The sequence below is a fragment of the Gekko japonicus genome, unplaced genomic scaffold, assembly GCF_001447785.1.
Source record: "Gekko japonicus isolate JY-2015 unplaced genomic scaffold, Gekko_japonicus_V1.1 scaffold1248, whole genome shotgun sequence".
NCBI classification, from domain to species: Eukaryota; Metazoa; Chordata; class Lepidosauria; order Squamata; family Gekkonidae; genus Gekko; species Gekko japonicus.
Window position 1 is genome coordinate 277878 of NW_015171541.1, and position 25933 is coordinate 303810.

Below are 25933 nucleotides of genomic sequence, written 5' to 3' on the forward strand. Positions count from 1 at the left end.
AGGGAAGCACGGCTGCCCCAGTTCACTACACGCGCTCCTAATCAGAACCGAGATTCGCTGGAATTGAGCCAAACGGCCGTCGCTGCGCTTGCGCAACTCGTTGCTTCAGTCTTTGTGGCGGCAAGCGCTTCCATTGTGACAAAAGGGGCGTGGTATTAACTTGGCCCCGCCCCTCGTGTAGTGTCGGGCGCAGAACTTACGGACTGAGGCGCCATTTTGCGCTGCCGCCACTTGAGGACAGTTGGTGGTGTGGACGCATTGCCAGGAGAAGGATATGGCCTTGGTCAGTATTCAGTTACTGGCGTCTCCTTGGTTGAAAGCCACTTAGGATAAAACTAACTATATGAAGCTCTCTGCTGTGATAATCCTTGAGTCCTGGTGCGACTGGAGGAGGCACATGATCCAGGAACCTTGCTGAAACTAACAGTGCCATCTTAAGTGGAGTTACACTCTTCTACGGCACTGAGTTCAACACATATAGAAAAGTGTAACTGCTTACAATGGGACTATAAGGCTTGGATCCATGGTGTTGTTCCATTGGTGCAGCAGCAACTCCTATGACAGAACAGCTTTAATATTTTTGGAAGAGGAAAATGTGGCCTTTGCTGATACCCCACTCTTGCTGCTGACTCCCAATTTGTGCTACCCCATACACACAATTGTTCCTTTAGGTCCACCGAGGGGGAAGAAGGGGAAGTTGTTTTCCTGTAGAGCAACTCCATTTGTGCTGCTTAAGATGCAGTTTATGAACATTTCCTGTATGAGAGACCTTCAGGAAACCCTACATAGGCCACCTTGAGTGCTGTAATCAAAGAAAGGCAAAGCTAGACGTCATCTAAATGTAAAGAAGTTGTGGGGCTTCCATAGCTGAGATGATGCATAGCTAGAGAAGGTATCTCAACAAACAGAACTAGCTCTTCTGGGATCTGACCTACTATAGTGGAACAAAGAGACACTTTTTCTTTGCTTCACCCTAGCCTTACCGAATCTGCACAAGTACTGAGTTGGTTGGAGAAGCTCTCGTTTCGAGATGATAATATCATTGGGAAGGCTTGCTTCATTTCTGGATGCATGGATCTCATGCTTTATGCTGGTAAGTCCTGGGTGCTTCTCATAACATGCCTGGCCACACAAGTCGGATGCCACAAATAAATATTTAAGCTGGAAGGTATGGCCATCAGAGAGTACCAATGGAAGGAACTGATGGAAGGGAGAGTGTTGAGGCTTGTACTCAAGGGCATGGTTTTCAAGTTGGAAAAAAGTAATCAGTGGACTTTCTCTGTCTCTTATAGCCCAGGACATTTCCACACTAGCCTTTGATACCATGGGACTCATTCATTAATTTCTGAGTCTGTAGGTAGCATTTCACCCAAGCCATTTTCTCTTCTACATGTCAGCCCAGTTTTTCCAAGAACTGTAGAAATGTTAGGTGCTTGAGTTGCTATTACAGCACAGTCTCGACAGATTTGTACAAGTGTAGCATTATTGTCCCCTCTCAAATGTATTTTGGTTTGTGAATAGTATTTTCCTCGTTCATTGAACACTTCCCCATGATTCCCTGTTCTAAAATGTGAATGTGAGGGGGAAGGTGGACATAAGTCCAGTGCTTCAGTGGGGATCAAGCTGGTCAATGGACAGGCCAAATTGAGCTCCACCCGGTTCTTCTCCAGCTGATAATCAGCCAGCCCTTTTACTCGGCTTTCTCATATAAATTCCAGGCCTTTTGTTATTTCAGTTTTGGAACTGATGCTTGTTTTCTTTCACAGGTTTTTCATACAAGCCATTTGCATATTGCTTGGACTTTGTTGCTAACATTGAAGCGAACTGCATCCTTATGTCTCAAAACGGCATCATGCTCAGCTTGTATTCCTCTATGGCCATTTGGTAACGTTTAATAGTACCTTGGGTTTTCCTGTCTCAGTTCAAAACCGCTGTTGCCGGCTCAACACTGTAGTTGTAGGTGGTTTGTGGACTTAAAAGAGGGGAATATTTTCACTCATAAAATCTATCGTTAAGAGTATTTTGAATTGAGGCTCTGTATAGGCAGATCTTTTTATAGGCAGAAAGCCCATTTGTGTGACCACAAAAAGAACATCGCGACTGTGCTGCTAAAATGGTAGTGAATACGGGCCACCATGTTGTGCTGAACAGTTGGAATGACAGGGGTGATTTGGAGTATCTCATCTTTTCTGCCATGATGTAAAGGACTTCATTTGAGCCAAAGCTCATTGGAGCACTTCCCTACAACCCATTAGACTTGGGCTGCAGCAGTCTTCTCTGGAATACAGGGCCTTCCAGACCACTGACCTTCATAGAATTGTCACACTTGGGGATTCTCCAGCTGTACAGAAAAATAAATTAGAAGAAGAAGAGAAGAGATCGGATTTATACCCCACCCTTCACTACCCAAAGGAGTCTCAGAGCAGTTTACAATCCCTTTCCCTTCCCCTCCCCTCCCCACAACAGACACCCTGTGAAGTAGGTGGGGCTGAGAGAGCTCTCTCAAGAACTGCCCTTGAAAGAACAACTCTGAAAGAACTTATGACTGACCCAAGGTCATACCAGCAGCTGCATGTGGAGGAGTGGAGAATCAAACGCGGTTCTCCCAGATTAGAGTCTGTGCTCTTAACCACTACACCAAACAAATTAAGTTTTCCAAAAGGGAAAAAGGTATAAATCCCCCCCCACCCCCAGCAGCCTGATAAGAACTGTATATGCTTCAGGAGGCACAGGACATTGAGAGCAGTTAAGGGAGCCAGTGTGGTCTAGTCAGTGTGTTGGACTAGAATCCTGAAAGACCAAGGTACGAATCCCCACTATACCAAGATGCTAGCTGGGTGGTCTTGAACCAGTTATTCTCTTTCAACCTAACCTACCACACAGGGTTGTTATTATTATTAGGGGAGAACGATGTTGTAAGCTACTTTGGGTGTCCATTTGGGAGCAAAGGGAGGCGTAAGTATAAACAAGCCAGTTACATAAAAGACAGGAGGAGGGGAAATTAGCATGTATATGTCCCTGAAAATGTAGTGTATCCACAAATGGGAGATTATAGGATGAGGAGAGTGTTTCCAGATTGTTTATCCTACCCCTCTCCATGATTCTCAGGGTCCCCTAGCTTGTATACTTGTAGATTCCAAGAACCTTGAGTTTCATTAAAATTTGGGTTGGGCAGGCGGCAGAGAAGCCAGGTAGGCGGTTTCTGCTGAAGGGTAAGAAACCAGATAGAGTCTGGGTCAGGCTTCTTGTAGGATGGAAATATCTAGTGCCGCTCTAAATCCTACCCCACAGCCCAATCGCTCCTTTCCCATAACTAACAAGTTTCCGGGGGGGGGGGGGGGTCTCACATTCAAAAGTAAAATCTCAAGAAATCTGGAACGAAACGCATCCAAATTCTTCAGCATGTTCCAGGTTCTACTTTTTGGAAAAGCTGAATTAGGGTCAAACCGATCATTATGGCAGCCAGGGTCAAACTAGATGTTACGGTGGCCACAGATCCGACCCATGTTTGCCAATGCTGTTTTAGCGAAGAATTTGGCCATTTAAAAATGTGATGATGGCAGTGTGGTGGATCTTGTCCCCAGGCTCGTAGCCAGGATTTTGTGGCTTGTGGGACAATTTTTTTTCCTGGTGGGGCTGAAGTTCTCAGTGCAGAAAGAAAAGCCAGAAGTCTGAGGATTATGACTCAGCTATTGTGGAATCAAGTCTTTTAAAATCAAGGTTCTACATATCTTCGTCCCAGAGTGTAACAACAGCAGGCTGAGAAGGGGGGGGGGATAAATTTTCTGGTAGCTGATGGGCATGGCACTGGAAATACTTACGTAACTGGTTTTGGCCAGTAAACTCACTCCAGTCTGTATAAAAACACATAAAACTTTATTTACAAAAACAAAGGCAAATAACACATAGATAGGGGAAAGAATGTCTACAGTTTGACAAGGAATGCAAAAAAAACCCAACCTAGCTGGCTATTCTACTCACTACTTTTCCTATCAGGCATGTAGTTCGGCAGTTAGTTCTGGCATCTCAACTGGTGTTCATGATGAGCAGAGTCTCTGGAAGCATAGCAGCAGGATGGAAGTTGAAGAGAGCTTCAAGACAGTCTCTTCTCTCTCTGAGTCTTCTCAAGCTATCTATTCTACATAGGTGTTCTTAAACATTTAGACAATAGAAAGTTGTTACCAGGATAGATATCTACATTGCCAGCTGTCAACCACTTTAGATGGCAATTCTCAGCTGCTGCAAGTTAATCACTTCTGCCAGTCTAAGCAGCAGTTCTGATAACAAGCCAGCAAGTGGGGGTGATGACTTCTATAGTCAAGAAAGCTAACACTTAGGCAGAAAAACTCTCCCAAAGGAGACTAGTTTCTTGACACAAAGTTAGAAGGGATCCTAGAGGTCACCTACTCCAACCCCCTTGCTCAGTGCAGGAATTAGTCAGCTACAGCACCCTGCTCTGCTTAAAGGAGTGCATGCCTTTAAAAATGTTTTAAAATGATTGAAAAAAGCATATACAGGAGATATTCTTGTGGGGCTGTGCCTTTAAGAAAGGGGGAGAGCCCCCCAAAATGCCACCTTAGCTACAGGCCTCCTTGTGCCCCCCATGTGCTTTTTCAAGTGCCAAAATAAACTTTAAAAGGCACGTGGGGGGAGAACAAGTTCACACGGTCCCACTGCATGGTGGGCCTGATCAGGTCATCATGATATTTTTAAACAGCTAAATCTATATATCTAATTCCCAACATGCCCCCTCCGTGCGGATATCTAAATCTGCACATTGGTGGCACTTGGGGGGCAGGGAGATTTTCCTGCACACTTGGGGCAATCCCCAGGTGTGCAGAAAAATCTGAAAAGATGAAAAAATATATGGGGGATACTTAAATCCCCCCAAAATTACAACTGCTTGCTCTGGGCATGCGCAGGGCACTCACTCGATGGGGTGTGGGAACAGTGTGAGGGAAGCCACGTGGCAGACTCGCAGCGGCGCGGGCCTCACTGTCCCTGCTGGGGGGGAGAAGGTTTGTCTGCAAGTATTTAAATCCCCCCAAAAGTGTGTAGTCGGGCGGCGGCGACTTGGCGCTGTGGAAGAGCAGGCAGTCACGGAGCCTCCCACCACTGCCCTACCGCCTGCAGCCAACGCTGGGCGGCCCGGCTGCTGCTGCTGGCCCAGTGCCTGTTCACCGGCTGGGTTGGGGGGCCGGCTGGCACGGCGGAGTCCCTGTGCCCGCCCATCACACCACGGCTCTCTCCATTCCCTCCACAGTTGCCTTCTCTGCGCCTGGCACACCCCCCACCCCCCGCTCGCCTGCTCCTGCTCCCTCACACACGGGAGTGCTTCTACCCTTGCGCGGCAGCCCCGCTTCACGTGTGCATGCCTCTCTCACTTCCTCAGCCCTGAAGAGCTCCCCCCCCCGCAACTATCACGGGTCCCTCTTCTTGTTCTTCTCTAAAATGGCATTGGTGACAACGGGTTGGACCTGTGGCCACCCTAACATCAAGTTTGGCTCTCTGTCACTGGGATTGGGAAGGTGCATACTGGGAGTGCATGAAACTGTGCTTACATGCTCTTGCCCATGTAAGGCTGGTTGGTGGAGCTTGCAGACAGGCCAATGTCTCATCGATCTTCTTTGTGATCTCTGCGCAGTCCCACACTTGGGTACTGCGCCTGTGCTGGATCCGATCATGGAGCTTGTAGAGCGAATCCTCCAGAGCGGAGGAGAAAGCCCATCAAAAGCATTGGGGATTAGCTCTACAAGCTCTGCGGTCAGATCCAGTGCAGGCACAGTACCCAAGTGTGGGACTGCACAGAGGACCACTTGAAGATCAGCGGTCACAGGTAAGCAGTCTGTTTTTTTAGGGTAGGGTTGCCAGGTCCCAATGGTGTGCTAGCAGGCGTTGAAAGGGACCTTTCCAGGAGTGGGGAGGAGCACCACAACGTGCCTAAGCCATCCAGAAGTGACATAGGCACTTCAGGGACATTGGGCACCGATGCTCTGGTTTTGGGGCAAAACCCTACGGTAGGAACTGCCTGATGTCCCCAATGTCCCTACATCACTTCCAGGTTATGTAGGCACGTCACAGTTATTTCTGGCTTTTCAGAGGTAAGAGGGGGTAATTGGGGGGGAGAGGATCACCCAAAAGTGGGAGACCCCCCGCCCGGACCAGGGGGTCCGGCAACCCTATTTTAAGTCCAAAATATTTGGAATCCAGACTACATATTCTGGAAGGGAAGGGGCCCAGTGTCCTGCTGCCTAAAACATGATGCATGTGGTTCTCTCTTGGAATTAAAGGTTTGCCAGACTTAATTCATGGGATGAATTCAAAGAGCCATTTGAACAGGCAAGAAGGCTGGTGAGAAGAACGAGCACCTCGCTCTATGCTAATTACGGCTTCTGCAAGCTCGTGGAGTGTGAGGCTCTGTTGTTACAAAAATGTATGGGAGACAAACCTGACAAAGTCCGTGAGCTGCGCAACCGGATGACAAAGGTGAGGGTCATGGGAAGGCCTGGAGCATGTTTGTCCTTGCAGGGGCCAAGAGCTCATCACTCTGAGGAGGTGAAGCTCAAGGGCATGTCCTGATGCTCAGGGAGGAAGGGAGGGGTCAGCTACAGAGCTATTCTTTGTTACTGCTGTGATAATTTGCTTTTCCCAGATTGAGGCCCCTTCCGTTTCTGTTCCTGCCATTTCTGTTGTGATAGGGTTTCTCAGAAGTTCTTGCTCTCTTTCCTGTCATTTTATCCCCCTTTTCAACAGCGTGGCCTGGATAATTCTTAGGTAATCCAAATAGAATGGGATCTAGGCCAAATAATCCATTTATCCCAATCTGAAACATCGTAGGGTGCTATTTTTCCCCCACTGGGGAAATGTAGATGTACCCCATAAGTATGCATAAAATCCCCAGTGGGGCAGATACTGTCCTGGGAATGTTTCCAGTTGGGGAACAGGGCATGGGGGAGGCTTAAGTCCCTTATTCCTGCATGAGGCAGTTGCAGTCCACACTAGGCCCATACGGGCCTGGGAATTAAGTTTCCCAGTCTGGACTTGCAAGACATTCCTGATCACACAGAAAGGGAAGACCAGTAAATACACCAGGAACATGTAATGTGTGTAGGGTTCCCAGGTCCTCCCTGGCCATCAGTGGAGTATTGGGGGGGGGGGAATGTTTCCAGCTCCAAGTGGGGAAACTCTTGGAGATTTGGGAGTGAAGTTTGGGGAGGACAGGGACCTCAGTGAGGAACAATGCCATAGAGTCCACTTTCTAAAATATCCATTTTCTCCAGAGGAGCTGATCTCTGTAGTCTGGAGATGAGCTGTAATTTCAGGGGATCCCCAGGTCCCACCTGGAGGTTGGCATCCCTAAATGTGTGGCTAGGCCCATGCTAAGTCTGCCCTACGCCACTTTTCTATCAAAGGTGCCCAAAGACTGATCAAGTACTTCTCACCAGTTCACAGGGCCTCTGCATCTAGTCTCATCCTGCTTGGTATCTGTTATTCATTCCAGGCAATCAGTTACCTTTTCCTGCTGCTTGCTCCACCTCCAGACAGCTTATATAATGACCATATTGGTGGCTCTTCCTTTTTTCACACCCCTTAATCCCCCCTCACTTCTGATACCTTTCCTGGCCATCTTGTCCAATCATCCTGAATTCTTATCATCACCTCCATGCCAATGAGTCACAGCTATTTTCTCGGATGTCCCCTTCACCACTGACACCTTCACTGCCTGCTGTCTCTGGACAACTCACTGAAAGCCCCAGAGCGACTTTTTATGCTTCTTTCAAAGCTTTTGTCAGTTTCGCTCCTTTTCTGCCCTATTTGAAAGCCTTTGGGGGGGGGTTATAGTGGTAAAAGTGTTGGACTAGGATGAGGAAGAGCTGGGTTGAAATCCCTGTGTGCCATGAAACTCACTGGGTGACCTTGGGGCACTCATTCTCAGCCTAGCCTCTCTCACAGGTTTTTTGTGAGGGTAAAACAGAGGAGGGACAGCAAAACACACATGCTGCTTTGATCTCCTTGAAGAAAGGATGGGATAAAAATTCACTAAATAAGTAAATATCACTTTCCACTTCTGTTGCAAAGACGTGAAGCACCTGGCTTTTATTTTTTTCAATGTCTCCCCCTCAACTCAAGGATTTACCTTCTAGTTCTCTCCCCTGCCCCAGTTTATTGCTAAAAACCCACTCTTTCCTCTTAACCTGAACTGCCAGACCTGTTTCGCTCCTATCCTGTCCCCCCTTGATTACTGCAAGTCCTTCCTGCCTTTGTATGCAACTTCCATTTTCCCCCTCTGGTTTCTTCCTCATGTTCATGGTATCTGGGATGTTACTGAGTGACATAAGAATGCCCTGTGCCTTAACAAGCTTGCACTCTAAATTCTGACAAAAGAAACAAAGGGAAAAAGGAGGAAGAAAGAGACAAATACAAGCATCTTTCCTTCAAGTTTCCTTATGGCCGAGTCCTATCGTATTTGTCTTGTTAGCTTGAGCAGACTGCATACAGGTGGAGGAGGAAGCTTCTTCAGGACAAAGTTCACATGAGGCTTGTTGCCTTATGAAAGGATATTCTTTACTGCTAAAGGAATACACACTGTGATAAGAAAGACAAAGTAGGCAGTCCAACTAGATATCTAAGAGTGTAAGAGAACACACATTGCCTTCTTGGAGGCTGGAGATAAGAGGGCACACAATGAGGAAAGGCAGCTGGAAGGAAAGTCCTTAAAGATAGCAATCTAAGTAACGAGCGGATGGCAGCAGAACAGAGAAGAGGGAAGTAGCCAGAAGGAAGGGACCCATCTATCTTGCTAGCTCTAGTGGTCCCTCTGCAATACTGGTGTGCTTGCTTGGTGCAAAGAGACATTACACTGTCCTTCACTTCCAACATGTCCTTGGTCACATTTGTGACTATCTGACACCAGTCTCCTTTGATCTCCCATTAGAATTTGGAGCAGGCAATAATACAGTGCTCTACAAGCCCAGTCTTCTACCCTAGGGTTTACCATCTGAAGGCCTACATCCAATTGATGCTTGGGAATGATGAACAGAGCCAAGTGTTTCTTGATATGGCAATCCGGAAGTGTTACGAAAATCGTCTGGAGAAAACTTGGCTGACGATTACCCAGGTAAGGTCTGGAGAACTTATCATCAATCTGCAAAAATGTTTGAATCCCAGAATGTGGACTGTGATGCTATAGAATACCATGCTGTGTACACAGCAAGCTGAGAACTGAACTTTTTGTTAGAGCTGGCAGCCATTTGGCTCAGACAACTGGACCTTCTCCGGGGATGTGTTTAAAATTTGTGGCTGTATGTCTAAATGGCCAGCAGTCCTAGCGACCCTGTAGACTCATAAGATTCAACCAGTGAACCCAGAACGCTTAAATTCAAATTGAAAAACATCACAAGTTTGAACACAAGAAGTATAAAGTTGAATAGAAAATAGAAAAATATATGCAACTGATATAAGAGTTCTACACTTTCCATCAATTTCAAATTCCTTTTCCTCCCCACATAAAATAATATTTCTTCAGTAGCCAGTTCAGGCCCATTTTATGACCTTGATACCATCATGATGATGTGCTTGAATGTTCGGGAGTATCATCATATAATATTTTTTTCACACAGGGACTGTGGCTTCTTACACATTTTCTGGATGGTTCATTGGTTATTTGTTGTTGTTCAGTCTCTTCGCGACCCCATGGGCCAGTTCACGCCAGGCCCTCCTGTCTTCTGCCGTCCTCTGAAGTTTGCTCAATTTCGTGTTCGTTGCATCTATGACACTGTCTAACCATCTCATCCTTTGCCATCCCCATCTTCTTTGACCTTCAATATACTTGTGTAGCAATACCTGACTGAGACTTTTGGTAGATTCTGATTTGATTTTTCATACACATGTACCCTCTTTACTGCCACACCAAGTCCAAATTTCTACAGAACAGAATTTTCAAACAGTGACAGCAGTGGGGAAAACAAATCCATCAATGAGCACACTGTCTATTAAAAGAAGGGGTCAGGCTGTGGCTCAGAGGGAGATTACGCATGCGGAAGGTCTGCAGGTTCACTCCCCAGCATCTCCAATTGAAAATACTAGGTGATATGAAAGACCATCATCTGAGACCCTGGAGAATCACTGCCAGTCTGAGTAGACAATATAGACCTTGATGGATTAATTATTTAAAGTAAGGCAGCTTCATGAGTTCAGATTGTATTTTCAACTAGCTAAACACCCAGCAAATGACTGGAGAAGCCTCACTGGTTTACATTATTTCAAAATTCTGTTATTACCTACCCTTCCCAAAAAGATCAAGGTTGGCTATAACATTTAGAACTAATAACATACTTCCTTAAAAATCAGCATGGTCCACTTTTCCACTTTGTGTGAATCTTCCCATGAAATACAGAGGTTGCATGGGTTAAACACAGTAGCTTTTTTTTTTAACTGCATCAGCATTCTGGAATGTAGTCCTTAACACACTTCAAATGATAACTTTTTAAAGATGTAATTGTTATAGCAGAGATGACGATCTTCTAAGTGAAACTTTAAAGGGAATTAATTGTCAAAACTGAAATAAAAATAAATAATGATTTTAAGACAGAAACAGTAAACAGAAAATAACAGATTTTAAGAAAATAAAGGTATTTGAAGAAGATCTTAATTGAAATTGTGTTATTAAATACAATTGTGTGCCAAGAAATGAAATTAAAATTGAAATCATAGTAAACATTGAATATAAGATAGAAATAATGGTTATAAGGTAGCTCAATATGTTATTTTAGGAAACTTTAAAGATAGAAGCTTTTAAGTAGTGGTAATGTTTTAGAGTTAAGGACAAAGGTTAACCTAGAATATGAGAATCAATAGATATGATAGTTTAGAGTTGTGAAACTAGTTAGACATAGTCTCTTTCCTTTTTTTTTCCTTTGTTGATATTATCCTTCCTTTTCCTTTAAGAAATTATAGAATGTTTAAGAGATATAAAAGTAATGATTTGAACTTTTCTTATTTACAAATATTAAGAGTGGTATAGATTTAAGTGAACAGGTATAAGATATGAATTACCAGACTGCATAAGTAGAATAATTAATGAAACAATGGAAACAACTGTAAGTAACAACTTATCTTTCTTTTTTATTCTGTATTCTTTTTATTCCTATACCCTACCCCTTTTATATATAATATTCAATAAAAATAATATTAAAAAAATGATAACTTTAAAACAAAGTTTGAGCCAATGGCACCTTTAAGACCAACGAGTTTAATTCTGAGTATAAGCTTTCATGTGCATGCACACTTATGAAGAATGAAGGAGCCTTCTGAAGAAGTGTGCATGCACACGAAAGCTTATAACCAGGGGTCATTTCGTAGAAAAAGAGGTGCAGGAGCTCATTAGCATAACTTATCTGCATATGCCACACCCCCTGACATCACCGGAAGTGTGTCAGAAGGCAACACCCACCTTTCTACTAGACTGTTTTGGATTGCTAGCTATTGGGGGGGACTTGCTATTGAGGGGGGAACGTGCAGATCTGTCCTCGCAGAGGAGGGAGAGCTTGTACCTGAATAAAACTTGGTCTTAAAGGTGCCACTGGACTGTTTTGGACCCCGGGTGGGCTCTGCAACCTCCCTGGCTGCTTCTTGCTCTGACTGAGGGCTGCTGGGAGCAGGGGGCGGGGCTTGTTGCATGGAGCAGGGGGTGGGGCTTGTTGCATGTGCCCGCCCCCTGGGCTCTTTACTGCCAGAGCTCCGCTCCTGTGCACTCCTGCAGGAAATGACCCCCGCTTATAACCAAAATTAAACTTGTTGGTCTTAAAGGTGCCACTGGACTCAAACTTTGTTCTAGTGCTCCAGTCCAACACAGCTACCCCACCTGAAGATAACTTTAAAGTTACTGCCTGTGATATTTTAGGCAGTTTTAGTTACATTGCTCTTTTCAATGTTACACTGGTTTTGTAGCATTATTTCTCAGTTTTGTAGTCCTGCCCTAATTATAGAGTTTTTCTAGTGCATTCACTGCTTTTGTAACCCCCGTTTGTTGTATGCATCATGCTGTTCCCATTGCATTGTGTTTTTACTAGTTAATCAACCTTTCCTCAGCAAGAAAGGTAGATTACAAATGAAGTTAAGCAAATAAGCAGCAGGCCTTGCTCCCCTACTGTAAAAATGTTCAAAATTGGTTCCATAACCATATTCTGAGCAGTTGCTTGTTGACTCATTTCTCCTAGGAATGGTGGTTCACTGGAAAAACTGCCATGGAAGATGAGTGGTTAAAGATGGCTCCAAATTTTCCACAGTGGAAAGCAGGCATGTCAAATGAAGATCTTAAAGTATGCGAGAAAAGCAGGTACCTGCTGAAGATGCCAGAGTTGGACATTAACAATCCATTCCAAGAAATTAAGAGTCAGGACTAGGTTTAATAGTTATGAAGTATTCTTCAGGTCAAGGATGCCCCCTAGGAGCCCTTGACATCTACAAGCAATCACCCTCTAACTTACAAATAAAGACACCAGACGACAAAGCTTGCATTAAACTGTGCTTATTGAATATCAGCTAATCTGCTCACCTATTAACTATCCTGCTCCCTTGTTACCTTTTAGGCTGTTTGAAGGCATGCCTGGATTACAGACATTCCACCCTTGCTCAAAGTTCTGAGCAGTGTTTCTGCTGCCCGTCGCTGTTCCTTGCCTGCACAGCCAAATGGTGATTTGGTGAGGGACTGAGACTTGACCTCCACCCCTCCCTCCCCTGGATATGATTGACTATGGCTGTGGTTACACGGCACAGTAATTGCGCCTTGTTCCCGCTTTAATTTAAATGGGAATATTTTGCTGCGGGTTTGGATGTCTACAGAGCCATCCACCTTACCGGCTGCTGGCCGTCCCCCTCACCCTTGTCCCCATCCGGCGGCGCCAGCGGCGGCTGCCCCTGGGCGGCTGCGGGGCGTCCTTGTCAAACTTCTAGGCTGTCAGTTTTACCCCCGTCTTGCTATGACTCGCATTTACCGTGCGGTGTAACCACAGCCTGTCTCTACTCGTGTAGGCAGCTATCTTCCCCTCCTTGCCATCGGCCCAGTTGCCGCCGGCCTGGTGCGCCTTCTCCTGGCGCTTCTGGGCGGCCAGGAGGTTGAGCCCCAGCAGGAAGGCGCGCAGTGCAAGCTGCGCTGCTCGGGTGCCATCTCTGCCACCTCCTTGCCGCCCCTGTCCAGGCTGCCGGAGCCCCCACCTCTCGTTCCCACCTCCAGGGTGCTGTAAGCTCTGACAGTTCCCGGGGAAGGGGCTTCTGAGGTGAAATTGCACATTCAAAGCACAAGATCCGGGAAAGTACTCGATTTTCCTGGGGTCAGGAAAACCCGCGAGCATTGCGAGAGTGAGCCTGCTTTGGCGCGGGAGGTGGATTGGCGCATGTGAACAGAAAATGTAATTGCGGGAGGAAACAGCAGCGAATCGCGATCAAAGGGACAGTGTGACCGACCCCTATGAGAGGTTGCCTCAGGGTGCTTGCCGTATCTCCTTACTATAAGCAAACACCTGCACTATGCCAGCAACAAAAGTAGATCAGCAGAGCTTAATGCCTCTCACACCATCACCAACAAGAAAATCGTGAAGACCCTGACAAGTGAACGCCATCCTCTCTATACGGGTGCAGTGCCTGTTATGAAAGGAGGTCTCTCTGATGCTAAAAGAAGCACTGCCACTGTTAGGGTGATGCATGACTTGGGGAAACTTGAGCAGGCAGTGAAACATTTGTTAAGTTGTCGCCTTTCATCTGATGAAAGATCCTGCTTTAGCATCTAAGGTGCCAAGAGCCAAATTGCCCAGAACCAAATTGAGGAAACCAGGTTCAGAAAGCCTCTGATCAATAACTGGGAATTTTATTGGTGAACTGGGGGACCAAGTTTAAATGCCGCATCTTACCTTGGACTTATAAAAAACCTTAACCATAGATGGGCATTTACTAGAGCACGGCTCTATGTGTTACCCTCAGCAGTACTTTATGGTAGATATACCCGGACTCCCATGCACCAGAGAATTTGCTCCTGTCTGTTAGAACAGGTGGAGTCGGCCACCCATATATTACTCCATTGTAATATGTATGATGAAGAGAGACAGCAGCTGCTGATACCCCTTCTCGCACGTTTTAAACCCCTGGCTAATTATCTTACATATGCCGAGGAATGCTTGATGAAGTTCTTACTGGCTGATACTTATGATTCTGTCACACTCAATGTTGCTAAATATTGTTACTTGGCAATTAAAAAGCGCAATGTACTGTAACTCAAGCCATTAATGATGGAATTGACCGGTGTGGTATTTTAGAAATTAAGCTTGTAAGGTTCTTATGTTGTAGACTCTGTGTTTAATATTTTGGTTCATTTTGCTGGTCTTATGACTGTTCTTAATAAACTTACTACTATTGGTGAACTGATTTGTGGCAGGAATTGGAGAGTAAGCCTCCAAGTTGCCATTGGTCCAAATAAAGGGATATCCCCCAGTCTGCAATCAAAAATATATGGGTATGCTGCGCACACAGCCATGCGCTCATCTAGTCTTAGTCTCGTCCTCAGTCTTCAGTGGAATGACCTTCAGAGCTGTGCAGTGACCGACCCACCCCTCAAAACAAGACGGATGGGGGAATAAGCAGCAGATTGTAAGTTAACTGTAACTATTCTATGGCTGCGGTCACACGGAGCATTAGCCACGCTACAGAGATGGAAGATAGGCGGATTTTCCGGGCGCGATCACACCGCAACATCTGGGAAGCGTAGAGCTCCCGTGGCTAACCCGAGGCTTCCTGCCGAAGATGTGGCGTAAAAAACTAGTACCTCTGAGGTACTAGTTTTTGGAAACCGCAGGGCAAGGGCAGGCGTCTGATCGTGTTTCCGGTGGTAGTTCGTGGCATCCGGCGCCCGCCCATGTCCTGTCACAAAAAGGGTTTTTTCCCCCAAGTCTCCACGGGATGCGCACACGCACCCAACAGCGCATGCGCACACTTCGGTTAAAAAAAACAACAACCCCGTTTGCCACGGCAGCGGTGCCTAGCCATTGCTGCTGTGATCGCGCCATGCCGCTTCTTTGCCGCGCCGCAGGATTGTCGTGTGATCGGCACCTCCCCCCGAACCACGGGACGTCAGCGGGACGTGTGATCCGGCAGCCGCGTGTTAGTTTGCTCCAGGGCAAACAGCCACGCTCCCCCCCCCCACATTTTCCAGCCCGTGTGAAACCTATGTTTGTTTTCCCTAGCCAGCACTCCTATATTTTTCTTTTTCTGTAAGTTACTTCCTAACTATCTGTGCTTCTTGATTAATTAGTTGAATAATGGAATAAACTAAAGAGCCTGATGGGGAGAGAGGGTTTTTAATAGATAAATGACTCCGGTCCACTTGTGCCCATAGACAACTAAGAATATGCAAGGCCATTAAGTCCTGACAGACCGTTCTGTCTCTGGTTGAAGGAGAACCCAAAAAGAGGGACTGGGAAAGGTGAGCTGAGCTTAACAGCTTCACTCTCACATGCTTACAGTCAGCTGAGATGGGCGAGACCATCTCTTCCAGTATTCTAGTGGGGAAATGTCATAGCTGGGACATCATCATTGTGGTACCTGTGCCGTCTCACATGGATTCTGTCTGTCTGCAGCCCAACCACAGAGAGATTTCCTGATGCCCCAGGGAAGCAGACAGCAGTCCCTTCCTTCCATGCTGAATTCCCAGAAAGAGGAAGGGATGTCCCTCCCTTAGTTCTCCCTCTGCCATTATTGAGAGGTCATGTTTCAACAAAGCTCCTTCTCCGAGGAAAATACAGAATTGGCCTTTTATTCTCCTGCTGAGGAATTCTTGTCTTCTTCTGGTGAGTGCAACAGTGAAAATCACTGAAAGATGGAACAGTAAAAGAACTTAGATTTTGAATGCTGCAAATGACTGGAAATATTTTAGACAGGAATTTGAGGACAAGCACATCACGTACCAAGGAAGATGCCCAAAAGGTGACAGTGTTATTGCGGGCAATGAAAGTCTTCTTTCGTGGCTTCAGCCTCTCATTTTCTGAACAGAATAATTACAGTCTTGTAAAACAGAAATGTCAAGGTTACTGTCTACTAAAGGAAAATAAGACTTCTGAAAGATAAGTTTCACGCTGGTTAACAGAAAGATAGCGAAACTTTTCCCAACTTTATCATAACATTAAAAGACCTCAGACAGACTTGTGATTTTGAGGATCTGGTAGATTTTTTTTTTATAGAGAACAAACTGTAATTGGGACAAGAAATAAAGAAACAAGGAAAAGACTGCTGGAAGTAGAGGAGCTGGACTTGAATAAAAATAGCTGAAGCAGTTGAGAAGATTTCCTTATTTATTTATTATTACACTAATGGATTGGCCAATCCCTGCAGGGCTCTGGGTGATATACAACATATAATAAAAACAGTAAAAACCATACAATAGATACACAAATTTTTATTTTTATTTTTTTCCCCAATATATTTTTTTATTGGGATTTTAACAATGCATTACATTAGAATATAATAACAGACTAAGTAAACCAGCATTTCATAAGCCGCATAGGCACAGATTAGGTGTAAGGCACAAGTTTCTTCTAAACTTAACTATGGATGGAAGCCATCGCTGTCCTCAACCAAAAGCCTGGTGGAACATCTCTGCCTTACAGGCCCTGAGGATTTGCATAAGGTCCCGCAGGACCCTGATGGTATTTGGCAGAGAGTTCCACCAGGTTGGGGCCAGGACTGAAAAGGTCCTGCCCCTGGTTGGGGACAGCAAGATACCTTTGGGGCCAAGGATCACCAGCAGATTGCTGTGTAAGGAGCGCAACGCTCTCCCAGCAACATACTGGAGGAGATGGTCTTGCAGATATGTCAGTCCCTGACTGTTCAAGGCCTTAAAGGTCAACACCAAAACCTTCAACTGGCTTTCAGTACTCCACTGGAAGCCAGTGCAGCTGGCACAGCACAAGTTGTATATGTGCCATCCGTGACGTTCCCGTCAGGACTCGCGCTGCTGCATTCTGGATCAGCTGGAGCTTCTGGGTCAGTCTCAAAGGCAGGCCAGCGAAGAGCGAGTTACAGTAGTCTAGCCTGGAGGTGACTGTTGCATGGATTACTGTGGCTAGGTTGGGGAACAACAGGAAAGGGGCCAAATGCTGAGCCTGACACAGATGGAAGAATGCCAGCTTGGCAATGTGTGTGCCTTGGGCCTCCATAGTCAAGGAGGCATCCAAAATCACGCCCAAACTCCTGATGGACTGCAGGAAGTCAATGCCCAAGCCTTGAAGCCCACCACCACCACCACAGAACCTCTGTCTTCGTTGGATTCAGTCTCAACCTGCTCTTTTTTAACCACCCTACCATGGTCTCCAAACCCACAGGCAGATTTTGCAGGGTGGTATCCGGGTGGCCGTCCAGTAACAGATACAGCTGGGTGTCACTAGTACCATTTTTTGTAGATGACAGGAACCATGAAAATATAACAGACCACATGCAAGACTGGGTCAGTGTGGATTATGTAAGAAGTCAGGACAACAGGATACAAATGGGCAGCAAGATCATGAACCACAAAAAAAGTCCAACTGACAAATGTCAGCTCTCCATTTAATGTGCCGTAATGTTTAAAGTCATGCTGTCTCTACAGACATGATTTTGCCTCATCTCCTGGCCTGTGTGGCTATTACTCTGTATGGGTCTTGTGACCCCTGGAATAAATTTTTCTGTAGTCAGAAAGGAAAGCGGCGGAGGGGGGGAGGAGGAAAGTCCACAGTCCTTGTGGCTTCCTAGCTCCAGATCCGACTCAGCAATAAGAAGCAGAATGGCGTGTTCGTTCTTGATTAGTCTGAGGGGAAAAAATAGTTGCGGGAAGAAGAAGACTTGTGTGAAGAAGGAGGGCCACAAGAACTACACATGGGCCCTGTGCTGCTACTGGCTCAGCTGAGTGTTAAAACAGCTGCGATTGGGAGGGGAGCTGTGTGGGCAGGGCTGCTTCCTCTTCCCCAGGCTGGAACCTGATAAAAAGCCAGGCCTAGCTGAGAGAGAGGGAAAGAAGGACTGTAAGGAAAGGAGGCTAACAAGTAAGGCAGGGCCAGCAGGGAGGCTCCAAACCTATGGAAAGGACTGCAGACTGAAATTAAAGGGAAAGCACCCTTTAACTGTTTGTCTAAAGAGTAAATAAAGAGCTCACAACAGCTGGTGATGAGGGTGGGCAAAACGGGGAACATGGTGTGAACAGTTGCCCTGGCCTCCTAAGGTGCCGTTAAGCACCAGCAGTGACAACTCGATTAAAAAGTAGTTTCTCAGGAAAAAATAATTTGCTGACTGGCCTCCAAGGAATCAGATAAGGCACTGGGTGAGGAAACGCAGCCCAGAAAAATGTTCAGAGTCCAAATGAAAACGAAGGTGGAGTAAATGTTTACGGGTCAGGATAACCATCTTCCTGCTTTGAGAACAAAGAGGATATTCGAGCAGTTTTTCAGTTAAGCGTTTTCGTCGCTTGGAGAAACAGCTTTGAATTTCCCCTTTTCAAACTTTGTGTTAACACATGGCACAAGAAAATAATATTTTAGCCAGGTGTGTCTTAAAAGAAATTTGTCCTGCTGTCTAAGAAATTGTTTTGTCCCACAAGAAATAATGGACATATCTTTGTTCAAAAATAACAATACAAAATAACTGTCAATATATCTAATTCTGAACCTGGCCTCCATGCAAATTGATAGAGCCAGCAAATGGTGCCAGGTTCGGAGGGGAGATACTATCTATAAACCCAAGAGACCCACTCCATAGGTTTGCAGAAAAATCTAAACATCAGTTCCCCCTGGATAAAATGGCAGCTTTAGAGGGTGGGTTCTGTGGCCTTCTACTCTGCTGAGGTTACTCCCCTCCTCAAACTCCACCCTCTCCAGGATCCCCTTCCCAAACCTCCAGGAGTTTCTTAACATGGAGCTTGCAACCCCAGTCTGTTTATATATGAGCTAAGCTCACTTCCCTTTCTCCTTGGCAGTCTATAGCCTCTGACGTGCTGCATACAGATGACATTTGACAGTCTGTTCCACAATTTCAGTTTGAAAACCAATAAGCAGTATCTGCCAAAAGCTGAAAAAAACACAAAAGGAAATTAACGGTTTATTAAATCTCACAAGTTTCTAAACTCTTCTTGATTCTTTTTCAGGTGACAAGAAATATATAAATGAAGCTGCCTCATAACAGAGTCAGACCACTGGTCTATTAAGGTTAGTATATTGTCTCCTATGACTGCTAGTGGTTCTCTGGGGTCTCCGGAGGAAGTCTTTCACATCATGTACTTCCTGATCCTTTTAATTAGCAATATGTGGGATTGAGCCTGGGACCTTCTGCATCAAAACCAGATGATCTACCACTGAGCATCATGTCTCTTTATACTGCCTTTATTTATCAAATGACTACCTCAACTTCCCGTGGGCAGGCTCAAGCATCACAACTATGCAAAGGAGGGGCACAAAACCAGTCTTGTGGTGACAATAGTCATAAACAGATCGGAAAATGGCCAGTTGGCCAGTTTGGTGTTCTCTCAAGGGCAGTTCTCTCAGAGCTCTCTCAGCCCCACCTACCTCAGAGGGCGTCTGTTGTGGGGAGGGGATGGGAAAGGAGATTGTAAGCAGCTCTGAGACTACTTTGGGTAGTGAAGGGTGGGGTATAAATCCAATCTCTGTCTCTCTCTGTCTCTCTCTCTCTGGCTGGCAGTTAATGCTATTCAGTGGAGCCTGTGAGCTAACAAAAGAAGAGTTATCATCGGCTTTCCAACATGTTGCTGGCAGCTGATGCCCTTATGCCAGCAGCAGGGATGACAAATGGATGCCTGGCCGTGGTTCTTCTGGCTGCTGTTCGCATGACATCTGCATTATATATGAAAATAACATGTGTTTATCACACACAAATTAGCACCAGGCCTCCTGCTCATGGTATATTTCCTGTGCGGCCCGTTAGTGCTGACTGAATTGGTTATGTCTGTGTTAGACTTTTTAGGTGAGGTGGATTTAATTCTTCTTCTTCCTGTGGTCTTCATATTCTGCAGACCTAGTAGCTGGAAGTTGTTCAGAAACGCTTTCCGTGCAAACAGATTTCCTGTTTGGGATGACTTAAGAATCTTTGGCTTCTTTTAATATCTCATCTGGCCTTTTTACGTGCCTTACGGTCAATTTGGGGTAGAATGGTTGTTTTAAGAAAGGACGAGAAATGTTAACGGGAGGGGTTGAATGGGGTGGTGGCATCAATAGCGGAGGCAGTCTGCCATCGGGCTGGTGTGGTGGAAGCTGGGAGTGTGAACCGGGGAAATGGTACTGTTGCAGTTGAGGCCCAGCTGTTGAGTTCCCAGGGAACAGCTGAGGCAAGGTAGTCATAAAAGGAAATATCATCCCAGTGATGCTGTTAAGTGGGCGTGTGCTTTGTCTATCAGCCAATGCTCTTGCTGGCAAAATCGGATGGTAAAATGGCCCCCAAGGCATAACTGCCACAAAATTGCGGAGCAGGGTGTGCCAAAGGCTGCCGCACAACGGGCCGAGGCTCACCTGAGGCCACATACTGGCCAGGCTCTGTAGAGCTTCACAGTTCCACGGGGACACTGGGCAATCCTCTTCTGTGTGATACAACTGTGAGAAGTAAATACAGAGTGTGACATCTGGATAGTTGGTCAAGAAATTGTAAATTTTGCTTATGCAGCCGTGCTTGGCCTCATTACAAGGGGAGTAGTTTGAATAAAGGATAACATACATGATGTCCTTGTAGTGGTATACCATGGAGTCGAGGTAACTGCCCATCTCAAATAACATTGATTCTGGATGAATGTTGTACTCTGTGCAGTTTGTAGCACGGCCCTTTTGAATTAATTTGCCTGAGCAGTGCCTCAGTTCGTAAAAGATGAGGTGGTTATTTGGATCACGCATTGGGACTCCAAAGGCATATTGAAATTCTTTGTAAGAGACTCTTGCTTCTTCACTTGTTCGTATGTGATAGGGGCACTTGGTACAGCTGTGGCCCATTGTGAGCCAGTAATAGGGCTTCACTATTGTACCTTTAGGCGCGAGGTATTCCTGGTAGAATGTTATCCTTCCTAGATCCATACTGTCAAGAATCCCAAGCCACTTACTTCAGTGATCCTGAAACGCAAGAACATAGTCCTGGTCAGTTCTCTCGTCATGACTTGGAAGCTCTGAAGTTCAGGATGCATCTACATTGCATGTTTAAACCAGTTCGAAACCAGATGAGTAGGTATGCAGGGGTGGCCCAACTGCAGCTCGGCAGCCTCATGTGGCTCTTTCACACAGTCTAATGTAATGTTATTAAAAGGAAATTTGCATATATTCCAATAAAAACATGTGTGTTCGTGTCTTGCGGCTCTTAAACATCTGACGTTTATTCTGTGTGGCTGTTACATTAAGCAAGTTTGGCCACCCCTGAGGTATGGTGTCTACTCAAGTACTCTGCAGTCTATAATGGGGATTTTTGTTGGAGAATTCTAGCCTTTTTCATAGAACTATTGTATAGAAATATATCCCTTGTATTTCTAGGGGCTTCATGTCCCCCTTGGAATGTATCTTGTAGAACTATAATTCCAGGTTTCCTTAGGCGGAAGCCATAAAAAGAATTAAATCTATAATACAAGCATGCCCTAAGAAATTTATTAGGGTACCTACTCAGCAGATAAATTATGGTAATTTTTTATTTCAAGGTATTTTTGTTGCTATAGCATACTGTGAGGCGGCGGCGTGTACACATGTGCACTAAGGCATGATATGGAGAGTGGTGCCCACATTTGTACGGCATTGAATACCTGTGCTGTTGGTTTTTCTGAATGCAAGCGCATGCATAACACAAAATGCTGACCTTGACCGCTGAATGGTCTCTGTTTTGATTTCCCTCCCCCTATCTGAGAAGCGTACTTGAAATAATTGTTAGTATTTAAGGTACCACCAGACTTCTATTTTATTTTCCTGTAACAGACTACACAGGATGACTAAGACAATTGGCATCATGTTGCATCAGTGAGACTTTTTGTGTGTGTGTGTGCGCGCGTGTCTCAGCTGGCTTCCATACAACCCACCTGGCCCAAAATCAAAGCCAAGAATCTCTTTTTCGGGAGAGTGATCACCTGCTCTCAAGTGCAGTGGCTATGGAGCTACTGCCTCCCTGAGGCAAACTGAGAATAAGGCACTGGATACCTAGAGGGTCATTAGAAGACAGCTTTCTCTCTCTCTCTTCTTTTCTTAAATATATCTTAAAAATCATACTGCTTCTGAGTATTTTACTGGTGTATAGGCTATTACCATAAGATGTTTTGAAATAATTTTGCAATTTGGGTGTCCTGTATTTTATGGCTCTCTTTATTATTTTTCTGTTATTTTTGTACCCCAACCCACTTTCTTTTTCTAGGAGACTATATAGCTTTAACAATCAAAACATAGTAGACTTCCAATTAAAAAGCATATAACTTTAGCCAAACTGCAGTTGGAGAAAACACCTGTTGCCATATACATTGCTAGCTTCCCCCTTTATAAATCACCCTAATTTTAGGACTAGTAGCCAGACCAAAAAATGTTCAAACTGGCATGAATACAAATCCATGAGATTTCATATTAAAATATTATTTATATTAAATGATAAAACAAATAATTGAAAATAAATAAATAGAAAATTAATACTTAGAAATGCTTCCATCTTTCACAAGAACATTCTGTCTCTCTGTGTGTGTACAATTTGCCATTAAGTCCTTCAATGAAAATCATATCTGGGGGCAGCGAACTCTGTCTGTTCCCAGAGACATTCAGGCCAAGGGCCATAGTTCTTGGAAATAACCATGTGGCAACCCCCAAACCCACAGAACATCTTCATGGATCAGTAGGGGTTTTCTGAACATTTGATAGCTGTGGCCCCCCCCCCCCGGGTTTAGAGCCAGAGACAAATTTCATTCTGCATTCAAAAATAAATGTATCGACGTCATTGACTTCCGGAGCAATGAGCAAGGCACCCTCCTTGCATCTGTGAGATAGCACCAATGATTTGGCCTCCCACTGTACTGGCTTCTCCTTTTCTAGCCAGTGAGGGCCAAGTGAGGGCAATGCTTGGGGCTTTAGGAATTCCTCAGATCTGCCCTCTCTGCTATAATGCAAGTTGCATTGAGGCTCTTGATGCATCCATGAGATCTTATACCCACTTATAAACAGGGTGAGATCCAGGCCCTGCGAGATCTGATGCAGTTCTGCAGGCCCTATAAAACAGAGTTGTTCTGCTAGGCCTATGGTTGAGGACAGTGATGGGTTCCACCTTTCTCCTTGCTCCCCTTCTTCCCCCTCTCCCTCAAAACAAACAGATTATACACTACTCCCTTCTGAGAATTTGCACCATCTTTTAACCATGTTGCTGGTATGTAACTATTATGTATTTATTTCTATTATCTGTTATCAGGCATTTTATTGAATTTTTTAATTTACATACTAAGAATGCTGATCCTTGAATTGTTTAAATGTTTTAAATAATGATGTTACCCACTCAAAGCCTGGACTCAGGAGAGAAAGGGATATAAATTCAATAAATCAAATCAAATAAATCCCACCTATTTGGTGGGATATGTATTTGCCCTGGCATATGGTTTAGGAATAACAAGCAATAATTGCCAAAAGCAGTTGGCAGTAGGGCTGCCAAATCCCACCGGGGGGCGGATTTCCCCCCGCTTTGGAGGCCCCCCAATCATGGTACCAGATAGGTGGCCTGTGATCGAACTATTTAAAAGTGGTCCACTGGGGGGAAGAGACTGGGATCCTGTATCTTTTCCTCTCTCAGACTTTGTGGTTTCAAACAGACAAATTGCTGATCAGAAAAAGTCCAGTCTCTGCAATCTGGAGATGAGCTGTAATTCCGGGGGGCAGTGTTCCCTCTAAGCTGAGTTAGTGTGAGCTAGCTCACAGTTTTTTAGCGTACCAGATAGGTGGCCTGTGATCGAACTATTTAAACGTGGCCCACTGGGGGGAAGAGATTTGGGGCCCTGTATCTTTTCCTCTCTCAGAGTTTGTGGTTTCAAACAGACAAATTGCTGAACAGAAAAAGTCCAGTCTCTGCAGTCTGGAGATGAGCTGTAATTCCAGGGGGACCCCAGGTCCCGCCTGGAGGCTGGCATTCCTACCTCCAACACACCCACACCCCTGTCCTTTTCTCAGCCTCAAAAAAAACCCACAAAAACTTTGGTCCTGTTCTAAGTTACACAGAAGTGGCTTTCTACCAGAAATCATATGTGCAGAAATGGAGTATACCGTTAGATTCCTGAATTATAGTTACCTTCAGTGGATCTCTAGGCCAGACTGCCGGCAACGAACAGTTTTTCAGTGCTATGCTGAGGCCTTCTTGTGTTGTTCTCTGTTTTCTGTTGCCAGCGCCTCCGTTTCCCTTTTCAACAACTATTTGCTTTGAGAGAAAATCTGTTCTTTCTCTTCCTCGACTTGCCTCTGGTACACATGGTTGTGGTTTGTTCTCTTTATATATATATATATATATATATTGCCATTGCTGGGATGTGGCACTTTCAGTGGCTCAGAAGAGACATGGCCTTGTTGACATTCAAGTGCTAGGATACCCACCTGTAAACAGGTGACTTGGCCTTGCTTGGGCTTTGAAAGGCTGGTCAGATCAGCTCTCTTGTTCCTGTTAAACGTGTGCTTACAATTACTATACTATATAGTATAATATACAGTGTATGTGGCACTTTACAAAGTAGGGTTGCCAAATTTGAAAAACGTACCGGCGGGGGGGGGGATGTGCGGACGCGCGCTTGTGGTTTGTTCTCTTTATATATATATATATATATATATTGCCATTGCTGGGATGTGGCACTTTCAGTGGCTCAGAAGAGACATGGCCTTGTTGACATTCAAGTGCTAGGATACCCACCTGTAAACAGGTGACTTGGCCTTGCTTGGGCTTTGAAAGGCTGGTCAGATCAGCTCTCTTGTTCCTGTTAAACGTGTGCTTACAATTACTATACTATATAGTATAATATACAGTGTATGTGGCACTTTACAAAGTGAAATAAGCCATGTGTCACTGAATTATGCCAGTGCAGGAAGACAAAAGAGGAGAGAGGTGAGTTTTTTAAAAAGTGGAGAAACGGAAGAAATCAAGATAGAAGGCGTAAATGTCAGCAGAAACATGAAATTGCTACATTTCCACAAAACTAAGTTAGAGAAGAGCACATAACTGTGGTTGTGTCACAACTACTTTAAAACTGCTTCACTGGTTATGTATAGATATTTCTGGGTTCAGCTCAAAGCGCCAGCTCTTCCCTTTAATGGGAGAATGCAGAGTGCAGATGGCACAGCAGAGTTTGCATTGCTGCTGGGGAAACAAAAAGTTCACACGGAGCCATCTTTATCTTAGTAAATCTTTATTATAAGGAGCTCCATTTCAGTCAGGATAGAGCAGAGACAGCATTCAAAGCTGATGAGCTAAACTAGGATAGATGGAGATGCGGGAAGGTGTGTCCTGCTATTGTGGTGGAAAGAGGGATGGTGTCAGGTGGAAGGAAGGAAGATTCCTTGAGAGTAGTGGTTTTTACATCCAGGGGACAGTATCAGAACAAGTGGGAAGAAAAGAGGCACAGGGTTCTGACCTAAGGCCACAAGATGGCAGCAGACTCCACGAAGATCCTGTTTTGCACAAGATGATCCAAGAGAATAGCCTGAGCTGTACTTACTCACATTGAAGACACTAAATCAACGCCACTCACCAAGAAAGCAGCAGGTGATTTTATCTTTCTGATACAGCAGACCTTCCAGCGCTGCATAAATGTGATGAATGGGAAGCCAAAGAGAACCTCACTTGTGGATGTTGCTTTTCAGTGAACGCACGTTTCGTGTCTGTGGGCTGTGCCAGTCTCTCTTGCTCCTGTGCCAGCTCCGTCCCTGAGAGCCAGCAAGGGCTGCAG

The 25933-nt window shown here is 45.2% G+C and overlaps 2 protein-coding genes across 2 annotated transcripts in view; one reads left to right on the forward strand and one right to left on the reverse strand.

Moving 5' to 3' along the window:
• LOC107117510 (adenylate cyclase type 10-like) overlaps positions 1-12404 on the forward strand; it is a 110700-nt gene extending 98296 nt beyond the window's left edge. The window contains 5 exon segments of the mRNA XM_015419646.1: positions 978-1093; positions 1767-1884; positions 6291-6486; positions 8936-9118; positions 12219-12404. Of these exon segments, the coding sequence (XP_015275132.1) occupies positions 978-1093; positions 1767-1884; positions 6291-6486; positions 8936-9118; positions 12219-12404 (799 nt within the window).
• Positions 12405-20000: 7596 nt separating this feature from the next.
• On the reverse strand, positions 20001-21083 carry APOBEC4 (apolipoprotein B mRNA editing enzyme catalytic polypeptide like 4 (putative)). The gene is given in 1 exon segment (XM_015419647.1): positions 20001-21083. A coding segment is annotated over 1 exon segment (1083 nt).
• Between the last annotated feature and the right edge of the window lie 4850 nt (positions 21084-25933).